This window comes from Eutrigla gurnardus (assembly GCF_963514095.1).
Source record: "Eutrigla gurnardus genome assembly, chromosome: 2".
Taxonomy (NCBI): Eukaryota; Metazoa; Chordata; class Actinopteri; order Perciformes; family Triglidae; genus Eutrigla; species Eutrigla gurnardus.
In genome coordinates, this window is record NC_139916.1 from 5351132 (window position 1) to 5362842 (window position 11711).

At 43.6% G+C, this 11711-nt stretch overlaps 1 protein-coding gene across 1 annotated transcript; it reads left to right on the plus strand.

Moving 5' to 3' along the window:
* Nucleotides 1-212: 212 nt before the first annotated feature.
* LOC311027369 (pseudouridylate synthase TRUB2, mitochondrial-like) lies at nt 213-8283 on the plus strand (the record flags this gene model as incomplete). Its single annotated transcript, XM_084031370.1, has 10 exons — nt 213-447; nt 6107-6158; nt 6251-6314; nt 6567-6696; nt 6915-6989; nt 7099-7154; nt 7238-7319; nt 7684-7756; nt 7965-8101; nt 8204-8283. The coding sequence occupies exons 1-10, from the start codon at nt 330-332 to the stop codon at nt 8281-8283; spliced, it is 867 nt and encodes a 288-aa protein (XP_083887496.1). The 5' UTR covers nt 213-329.
* Nucleotides 8284-11711: the final 3428 nt, after the last annotated feature.

Below are 11711 nucleotides of genomic sequence, written 5' to 3' on the forward strand. Positions count from 1 at the left end.
ATCCAAACATGTAGTACATCTAATCCCATCATTTAGATTTTTATACAATGTTTTCTGCATCTCTGCTCTGCTGTTTGAATGACTGGACTTCGCAGTAGTAGAACTGCCTTTATACATCCACTACAGCAGGTGGCAGTGTGGTCAGAAAGAACGGTCTATTTGCCAGGCATGTACGCATGCGCGAAGTTTAGCGTGCATGCCGTGATGTCAAGTGGAGTAAAAACAACCGAAAACAAACCGTTTCCTTTGAAAAAGCATGGATATTTTTTACCTTTATAACATTATAATTGTTTTGTAAAGAAACGGGTTAAAGACTTAATGTTATTAACATGGCAACTCCAGCTGTCCGGATGTTTCGGAGGTTAGAGGGTCTGTTTTGTGTGTACAAACCGTCTGGCGTTCACTGGAAACTCGTTCGGGATAGCATCGAGACAAATCTTCTTAAAGGTGAGGACGTCATATCCTTAAAATCTCATCCTATCGTCCACCAAACACTCCCAATTACACTTCTGTCTGCTGTCACAGTGAGTCATAATACAGCAAATGTGCAGATCAACGTTTAGTCTTTAACCTTGGATTTAATCAGTGGCGTGGCGTGGAGAACATTTCCGAGGAAGCCAAGTGAGACACAACCTCGAGTCCACACCGGAAGAACTGCCTGACTCGCGTCGGTAAATGAAGTCGGGCTACTTAATATGGCCGACTCGAACAACGACATGGGCGGTTCACACCTACGGAATTACAGCCGACGCCATACGTTCCGCGCTTGCGCGAGATGTAATGTCTCCAAAACAACAGGCGGCGCTAATCTGTATTGTGGGCCAAAAAACACGAAAACCGGAAGTAGCCGGTCCTCTCTAGACCATAACACAGAGCACGCTGTCCTCACCAGTCACTGTTGTCAGCAGAGTGAGGTTGTAGACTGTAGTTGTGATTACTCTCTGAACGGAAAAATCTAAAATGTTGGATGATGTCGATACGGAGACACTGGCCTTGTCAGCTCTCGCACTTATTCTTATGGAAGTGGAATTCATATTCGATTCCACTGTTTATCTGGTATGTTTACCATCGTCACTTACGGGCTTCACTGATTCGCTAGTCAAGCTGCTAGCCTCCACCAATCAGAATGCTAAAAGAATGACCAACTCAAATGGCGGATTATACATTTGAGTCGGCTGAAATGAACGCCGACGTGGCCGATTCGAGCGACCACACCAAGTAGACTCATGTCACGGACGCCGACTCTCTCAAAGACGCCGATTTTCGGTCCGGTGTGAACTCGGCTTAAAGCTGTGTATGTTTTACGGGGTGGGAGCAGAAAAACGGATGTTGCAGTTTATATGTTGCTATTTCCCGTGTAGTCAGGTGCAAATATGACTTGACCCCCAAAAAATTCCAACGAAAGGTTTGTCAGTGGATTATAGTAGTATCAGATGTACTTATAAACGTACTAAAGTGCCAAAGTGTGATACTCAGAAAGGTCCCAATTTCAAAATGGCCACCGCCAGGTCCTAGACCAGGAATACTATACTAATATAATAATAATATAATACAATTTAATATTCTAATTAGCATATGTGCATGATGAATAAGTGATTACAAGTACAATTATATATTAAAGTGAATGTTTACAAGCATATTTATGTAAAAAATAAGTACAATTACATATTTCTCCTTTCTCGTATCATTTTGCCTTGTATTGGTGGTTTCTGTGGTTCGTAACCATTCTTTTGATTCCAACAAAGAATAAATTAATCAAACTGTGGTACTGTAAAATTAGTCAAAACAGGGCTGCCACGTGAAGGCTCAGTACCGCTAACCCCAAAAATATTTTTGTTTTCCATCCATCCATCCATCGTCTACCACTTATCCTGTATTCAGGGTCACGGGTGGGCTGGAGCCGATCCCAGCTGTCACTGGGTGAAGGCAGTGTACACCCTGGCCGGACCTGTCCACACGAAAACGTTTTTAGTGCGTAAACGCAGAAGTCTTGTGCGTTTCGCCCTGCCGTCCATACGAATCCGGCGTTTTTGCGGCCTGAAAACGCACTTTTTTGAAAGTTCTCAGGTCTCAGGGTGGGAAAGAAATAAACGACACCCCTCCGTTTCATGTTAATTTTTGTGTAGACTGCGAAAACGAATACGCTGACGTCATCGCCCCGCTCCTCGACCCTCCAGCCTGACTTCTTCCCCCACGACGTCTCGTAACAACAACAACAACGGCGGCCTCCGTGCTCGTCTGTACGTCGGCGTATCAGGGCTGCTGTATGAAAAAAAAAAAAAAACGGAGCCGAGAGAGGGGGGCGATATTCCGGGAAAAAAGTTGCAGATATGCTACTTTATTACGATGCTAACAAACAACCGCTAGCTAACTTCCCATGAATGTAGGCATTTATTTGTCTAATTAATCCATCCCAACGTGTGACAATGCCTCGTCAAGGTCCAATTAGGGTGACGGCTGTTGGTGCTTATTGTTGGTTTTATTTATACGGGCCAAATTGTCATTTTATGGGTGTTTATTGATCGGGTGGTCGGGCGGAGATTAGCCGTAACTCTCACGTGTTGCCATAGCAATGGCAAACATCTGGTCAAGCTCCGTCTCTTCTTTTGCATTTTTGTAGCAGAAACAGCGCCACATATTGGCCTGGAATATGTACTACAGCGCGCTGAGTCGTTTTCAGTGGATTCGTCTGGACGCAGATTTTCTTGAAACGACGCCAAGGGAAAAGGGAGAAAAAAAGTTTGTTTTGCTTCGTCTGGACGGCCCCGTAGAGACAGACAACCATTCACGCACATTCACACCTACGGGCAATTTAGAGTGATCAATTAACCTATCCCCATCCTGCATGTCTTTGAACCTGGGACCCTCTCGAGTTAGGCGACAGTGCTACCCACTACACCACCGTGCAGCCCATTTTTCATATATATATTTTTCTATAGGGCTGCACGGTGGTGTAGTGGGTAGCACTCTCGCCTCACAGCAAGAGGGTCCCGGGTTCGATTCCCGGGTCGGCCCGGGCTCCTTCTGTGTGGAGTTTGCATGTTCTCCCCGTGTAAGCGTGGGTTCTCTACGGGTTCTCTGGCTTCCTCCCACAGTCCAAAAGACATGCAGGATGGGGACAGGTTAATTGGTGACTCTAAATTGCCCGTAGGTGTGAATGTGAGCGTGGATGGTTGTTTGTCTCTACACGTCGGCCCTGTGATGGACTGGCGTCCTGTCCAGGGTGTGCCCTGCTTTCGCCCAGTGGCAGCTGGGATCGGCTCCAGCCCCCCCGTGACCCTGAATACAGGATAAGCGGTAGACAATGGATGGATGGATGGATATTTTTCTATATTTTTTTTGCCTTATAAATATAAATATTTTCTCTGTCTATCTTTTTCTATTTTGTTCAGTGGTTTCCTCTTCTTATGGTTGATTTTTTTATATTTGTTTTGCACTGTGACCTTCACTAGATTTACCATTAGTCATCACACTCTTCGTCCCATACAGGTGGATTATTGTGATTCTCGCAATTCTCAAGTTGGCATGGTGTACAAGCAGGCATACATGGTAGTCCATATGCCCTGCAACTGCACCGTTGTGTTCAGCAGGCAGCTGTGCAATTGCAGTTGATCATCTGCAGGAGGCCTTCTGGGGCAGCAGTCTTGCAGGAACCAGTTCTCCACCAGTTTCCATCCCCAGTGGTTTTTGGTTGAGGACTCGGTTGGAGGCAGACGTTCTGGACCAACAAATGATTTGGCGGTAACGATTTTCTTGCTAAAAAGGTTGTACTGCAAAGAGGCAAGTGAATCGTTACTCTTTCCGCCAAACAAAACTGCCATGGCCTTGGTCCCATGGTCCTCTATGACATCCCTTGCTTGTTGTTGGAGTAGAAACACATTTGCACAGGACTGGATGGTTGAGTCCCAAATGCATCCACCTAGCTCCTACGAAAAATAAAGCTCTTGTCAAATTCGGGGCGTTGGTTAAATGTTGAATATTTAGATAATGCAGCAATGTATTGAACTGATAAGGAAATGCAATACATTGATCACATGTTGATCAAAACTGTGTGAGTTTGGACTCCCTCAGATTAGTCTGTACTAATCTATTTATTGTAAGCTCACTAGCATTACATTGCACATAATCGACTAGTTAGCATTAGTTTAGTTAGCATTACTAGTTAATGCCCTGAATGAGAAGGGGGAGGGTGGAGCAGGAGTAGAAGGAAGGAGTGGTGAGGTAGATGGATGAAGGGTGTTTTTTATATATACATATGTACATATTTATGTACTGTATATATTGTGGGAGAAACCTGAACACCAGGAGAAAACCCTTTTACATTGGAGGTGAGGAAGGACAGAGTGGAGGGAGATGGAGGTGAGGTAGTTGGATGAAGGGTGTTTTTTATATATATATATATATATATATATATATATATATATATATATATATATATATATATACATAATATATATGTATATATTATGGGCGAAACCTGCGCACCAGGAGAAAACCCTTTTACATTACATACGTACATATTTATGTACTGTATATAATGTGGGAGAAACCTGAACACTAGGAGAAAACCCTTTTACATTGGAGGTGAGGAAGGACAGAGTGGAGGGAGATAGAGGTGAGGTAGTTGGATGAAGGGTGTGTGTATATATATATATATATATATATACACACACACACATACATAATATGTATATATATATATATATATATATATATATATATATATACATAATATATATATATATATATATATATATATATATATATATATATATATACATACATAATATATATGTATATATTATGGGTGGAACCTGCGCAACAGGAGAAACCCCTTTTACATTGGAGGTGAGGAAGGACAGAGGTGAGGTAGATGGATGAAGGGTGTTTTTTTATACTGGTATATCATTTAAGGATATACTGTGGGAGAAAGCTGATAAATCTCCTCCACTTTTTCGTCGCCGTCACGTCCGTTTGTTTGGTGCATGAGGAAACTCAAGAAACCCTTCTTCTTCTCCTCCTCCTCCTCCCGCTTGGCTTCCTTCTTCTTCTCCTTCTCATGCATCTTGTCCTTCATCTTCTGCAGCACTGCCTGCTCATCCTGGATCTTTGTCCTGGAGAAGAAGATTCCTCTCCTCTTCTTCTTCATGTACAGACAGAGCTTCTCCAGGACCCTGTTGTCCTCAAGGACCTCTCGGACTCTTGTCTCACACTTCTGTGCTTCGTCGGCCAGGGCCTTTGTGTGCTTGTCCTCCAGTTCCTTTTTCTCGTCCTCCATCTGTTGGACTTTTGTCTCCAGCAGGTGGATGCTCCTCTCTGAGCTCTGCTGGGACACGGCCAGGTCCTTTTGGAACTTGTCCTCCAGTTCCTTTTTCTCGTCCTCCATCTGTTGGACTTTTGTCTCCAGCAGGTGGATGCTCCTCTCTGAGCTCTGCTGGGACACGGCCAGGTCCTTTTGGAACTTGTCCTCCAGTTCCTTTTTCTCGTCCTCCATCTGTTGGACTTTTGTCTCCAGCAGGTGGATGCTTGTCTCTGAGCTCTGCTGGGACACGGCCAGGTCCTTTTGGAACTTGTCCTCCAGTTCCTTTTTCTCGTCCTCCATCTGTTGGACTTTTGTCTCCAGCAGGTGGATGCTCCTCTCTGAGCTCTGCTGGGACACGGCCAGGTCCTTTTGGAACTTGTCCTCCAGTTCCTTTTTCTCGTCCTCCATCTGTTGGACTTTTGTCTCCAGCAGGTGGATGCTTGTCTCCATCTGTTGGACTTTTGTCTCCAGCAGGTGAATGCTTGTCTCCGAGCTCTGCTGGGACACGGCCAGGTCCTTTTGGAACTTGTCCTCCAGTTCCTTTTTCTCATCCTCCATCTGTTGGACTTTTGTCTCCAGCAGGTGGATGCTCCTCTCTGAGCTCTGCTGGGACACGGCCAGGTCCTTTTGGAACTTGTCCTCCAGTTCCTTTTCCTCGTCCTCCATCTGTTGGACTTTTGTCTCCAGCAGTTGTAGGATTTATTTGTCCCACTGGTGGATCTGCGCCTCCTGCATCAGCAAATCTTTCATCAGGTGGTCCACCTTCAACTCCTGCTTCTGCATGGTCTGATAATGTTTCATCAGCTGGTCGAGCTCTGACTCCTGCTTCTGCATGGTTTCGTAGCTCTCCTCCTGGGTCTGATAATGTTTCAGCAGCTGGTCGAGCTCTGACTCCTGCTTCTGCATGATTTCGTAGCTCTTGTTTGTCTTCTCCTTCTGTGTTTGAAGACGTTTCTCTGGCTCGTTGACCTTCAACTCCTGCTTCTGCATGGTTTGGGCGCTCTCCTTCTGGGTCTGATAACGTTTCCTCGGCTGGTCGAGCTTCGACTCCTGCTTCTGCATGGTTTGGGCACTCTCCTTCTGGGTCTGAAAATGTTTCCTCAGCTGGTCGACCTTCGCCCCCTGCTTCTGCATGGTTTCTTTGCTTTGAAAAAACTGAGGAAGCCTGGCTTCCCTTGGCCTCTGCAAGAAAACGCCACTGGATTTAATATAAATCACTGCATCCTGTTGACCCTGTGTGTGTGTGTCCCTTTTTATACGTTTAAATGCTACACCGTCTCAGGCAGTTCCTCAGGAGGTCCGCTTCTTGGCACACCCAGTCAGTGAGAATGAAGCATCCAAGGGACTCACTCTTTCCGCGTCCTCGGTGCCGGTACTGTCCAAGCATCCTCTGGGTGTGTATGTCCACTTCACTGCACAGTTGCATATCATGACAGCGCAAACATACAGGAATATCGTTTGAACTGATTTAATAAGTCAATTCAGTGAAAGGTCATCGTGCACCTGCTGCAGCCAAAGAAATGTACCATGACTCAGTGAAATGAAAATGCAGTTTATGTCTTTGCTTATTGACTTTATATAAATAAAATGTGTTCCTTCTGTGTTTTTTTAGTGACTGGACCTGAATTCCAGCATATGAAAGTTGGTGTAGGACATCGCCTAGATGCATCCTCTTCTGGTGTTCTGGGTATGATTTGGAACGGATTGAATTAGAAAACCCTTTTTTTCCTTCCAAACCATGCATTTAATATATTAAATCTCTCACGTATTCACACCCTTTTTCTTTAAAACTTTAGTTCTTGCTGTTGGGAATGGAAACAAGGCCCTGAATGAGCTATACAGATCACGAGTCACAAGGGAAATTTCTCCTTTCTGCTTGTTTTACATCAGATGCAGTGAAAAGACACCCGTTAAATTCTGTTTCATATGCTTCAGGATTACACTTTGGAGGGGGAGTTTGGGACCGCAACGGATGATTTTTCTCACACAGGCAGAGTTGTGGAAAGATCCACCTACGGTAGGATACCTTAGTTTTCTTCTCTATGTTTTCATTTCCATCACTTTGTTCACTTAGTTTTAGATAGTAAGAGTTGAGAAGTAATTGTATCTAAAGCAACTGGATGACTTTACTTGAAATAGCTGGTTCACTCAGTACTGATATTTGATAATATTGTCTAATAGCCATTCATGCTGTCATACTGCTACTACAAATAATTGTATTTTCTCATAAGTATATCTAGTAACTTAGAATGTTATGTGTCTTTGTGACATTTACACCTTTTGAATAGAGGACACATCACATGTTTATCACTGGCCAAATCTCACTGCTTCAGCTATTGTGCCTTTGAATGTGTCTCACCCTAACATATTGTGTTCAACAGGTCACATCACACAGGATAAGCTGGACAGAGTGTTGGCGATGCTGCAGGGAACCCATCAAAAGGCTTTGTTAATGTAACTCCACTTACATTTCTATACACATCATATTGATAGAATATGTTTTGCTCTTTAGTTCCTCCTTATGACACTGTTTTTCTCTGTGCTTAACTTTAGAATAAGACACATGATGAGTCCACATAGTGCTTTCAGCAGAGCCACAGTGACATGCTAAATGGTTGTTGGTATAAATGTGGGTAGATGACTAGTTTTTCTTTCTGTACAGGTATTCTAACGTAGACATGCGCTCACAGGAAGCCTATGAGCTGGCTGTGCAAGGTTTACTGGGTCCAGACGGGAAACCGCACCCTATTTTGACGGGCTTGCGTTGCATTCACTTCCAGCCCCCCAACTTTACTTTAGGTAATTAATCTTCAGTTGAGCACACAGGAAGCCTCATTTCACAATGTAAAATATACAAATTATCTGGGATATTTGCTGATATTTTATTTTCTGGTCTTACAGAAGTGCAGTGTCTGAATGAAACTCAGAAATATCTGCGCAAAGTTGTGCACGAGATAGGACTTGACTCAACTGCGTGGTAATTTGTTTAAATAAAGTTATGAAGAATATGAAGAATATGAAACATGAGAGCACATTAGTCTGCAGCAACAGTTAGGCTGTAATTAGGAACAGTGGTGGTTTGAGCTAAATGCTAACGTCAGCATCCTAATATGCTCACAATGACAACGCTAACATGCTGATGTTAAGCAGATAACCATTTGCCATATTCTCCATCTCAGTTTAACATGTGAGCATGCTTACATTTGCCAGTTGGTGGAATTTACTTTTTCATGACTCAAAGTATTCGACAAAGAAGGCATCACGCAGATGAGAGAGTCGACACTGTTGGGTGATGGAGATGAGTCCCAGAGGCTCGCCTGCAGTTCCATCTACTGCCAGAGAGGCTGCTAGAAGCAACGCATCTCAAATCTTACGGACTGCCACTTTAATTATAAAACAAAATCACCTCCACTAAAATTATCCGTTAACTTGCAAAATATAATTGGCTTAAACCAAAATATTACAACAAGCAGCTTGAACCCTTTCAGGTTTCCTTGGGGAAATTAGTTATTTGTCACCCCTTTAACCAGCCCACCTAAATTAATTAGACTCTAAACCCCACAGTACTACCACACACATAAAATTAATTATGAAAAATAGTTCCGGGCATTTCTTAGGTGCTGGGAGGCCAACAGGAGCTTTATCCTCAGCAACAACAAAAAAAACCCCACAGAAATTCAAACTCACAGTTCGGCGTCAGTCCTGGCGAAACCGTTTGTGGTCCCAAAGATGAATCAGGTGGCGGAAAGCTCACAGACGGTCCTTCCAGGTCCCATAGTCTTCATCAGAGGACACACACGGCGTCTCCCCGGTCACCCTGGGGTCTCTCTGACCTTGGGTCCAAGCTCACACTCGGCTCAGACACTCATCCAACAAGCTAGCGCACAGAAACCGGGGCTAGCTAGCTGATGCTACCGCTACACTGAGTTAGCAACACATAGCTGATGAGCTAGCGACTTTACTCCCGCTAGCTTAGAGGCTAACTGTTATACGACTTCAGTTCCACATTATTCAGTAAGACAAACATCAACGGCCATGCTTATAACCCGAGATCATATAGAAAAGAAAAAGCACTACTGCTACGACTCTTCGTTCTTTTACGACCCAGCTGTCGTTTTACGACCCAGCTGTCGTTTTACGTCCCCTCGCTGTCCGCGCTGTTCCTTTTCTCCCGCCCTCTTCCTGAAATACGACCAATTAACACAGGTGGCTCGGACCTACAACAACCAATCAAACACCAGAGCTGCAACTAAAGTCACAATCCGCGTTTTTTAATTCCAGTTTACCCACAGAGTACCTCCATATTGTCCAGAACCGCTAATTTTAAATATTGGACTTATTATTAACATACCGACTGGAAGTTCGCATTGCACTGGTTCCCACAATAATAATCAATGGGATTTTCCATTTGATTTTGGATTATTGCAGAAAATAAACTCTGTGGCACTATTTTTTTCCAGCAAGATAATCTTCACAAATGAACACAGGTTTTATGACAGAAGTAAAAAGCTTATGTTAGGCTATATGTGAATATACACAACAAGGTTGTAAAGGCGGACTAGTCGACGTGAAGAGGATTTATAGTCCAGTTAGCAACCAGCTTTTTAAAGACACCTAAAAGCTTGAAAATTCACAAGACGGATATTTACTGAATGTTTTTTTTTTTATGTTTTATAACAAAATGTTAAAATCTCTTAAACTTGTGTTAAACACAGACGTTTGAGAAGAGGGAACCACAATTGGGACTGCAGATGCAAATTAGCCTAAGGCTAACTCTGGTGCAATGCATCAAATGTTTACATTTATGTTTTTAATTGCACATGGTCCCTTTCAAATAAAAATCAAATCAAATCAAATTGCAAAAGTGCTATTATTCCTTCACCACTGCATTACCTAACTGAAGTATTTATCATTATGGTTAGGAAGTTTTAATCCATTTGCAGCTACACTACACAATCATGACCATTATGATCATGTATGCTGGTGCATTAGCATGGACATGAGTATCCTATGATCATAAACGGTGTACTCAAGTCCAGCCATCATTCTTAGCCATCATTAATGTAGGAATGTGTTTCATACTGATCATAGTTGCCCAGTTGTTAATCCATTTCCCCCCTAGGCAGTGCTATACTTCTACAAGTTGCTGTACTAATATGATAGTAACTTCACTGAAAGTATATCTTTGTCAAATAAATGTTGGGGGGTAAAATGGGTCTTTATTGAGATGATTCTCCACAAGAAAAGCATTCAGGATTAGCATGAAATGCTCTTTTTTTTAAAAATGCACAGACAGGTTCACCCCGTCCTGGTAATTGCAGAGCGTCTTCACTGGACCAGCCATCCATGAATGGCTGGTCGTTAAACAGTAGATATTCTCTCCCCCCACTCACGCGGCATGGACATCAAATTTATTCCGCTGCTTTGATCTCGTTTTAGATGGAGTCCTGAAATAGCAGGCGGCTCAGAGTGGTGTCAGCAGAAAAGCAGCCAGCAGGGCCAGCCCACACTGGGCGGTACCTTTGCTGAACAGCAACATCAACACTAAACTGGGAGCCGTTGATCACACAGGCAGCATCAGAACCAACATCCGGTGGTGTTTTTTTTTTTTTCAGAATGGACTTTTTCCCAGCACCGGCCCAAGAGACCCACTAGCTATATAGAGAGGAAATGAAAAGAGCCAGGCTTGGACATGTTTGAAGAGGAGAACTTTATTTACAACACACAAGGCACTGGCTGCAAGCCAGCAGCAAAGCTCTGTCTATATACGCCATTTATCAAGGGGGCAACTTGAGTTTGCTTTCTTCTTTCACTCCGACTATCTGCCACAGGGAAACCAAGAGAACTTCAGCTAAGCCCATCAAAGAAACTTTCTCTGAAGTTAATCTCCTTATCTGCTGACTGGCTGTGGCCAAGATGACCTTTTACCAACTGGATTATTATTTCAGAGCGGGTGGAGCCCACCTCTGATGGCTCTCTTATTACAGAAACATAGGTCCACAATTCTGTCTCCATAGCGGAATTCTCTAGGGTGAAGATGAATTTAGGTTTATTACGGCGTGTTCTCATTACTGGGACGGTGTGGATGAGGAATGGAAGCACCTGTCCACTATGCTCCATCAGCTCTTTGCATCTCTACCAGCCTTCTTGCCTCCTCCAATCTATGGCGGACAACACATGAGTATCACTCTCTCTCATATTTAACCTTTTTTTAAAAAAAAAAAAAAGCAATTTTCTAAATGTTATGCATTGTTCCTGCCGTTCTTGACCCCTCCTTCTCCTGACCCTCTCTTCCATCCGACTAATCACCTCTCCACACGGCCTACCTGCATCTCGCCACTGCCTCATTTTTCTCCCTCTCTCTTACCGCCTGCCTCCCTGCCTTCTCTCTGGGTGTCTCATTAAAGGC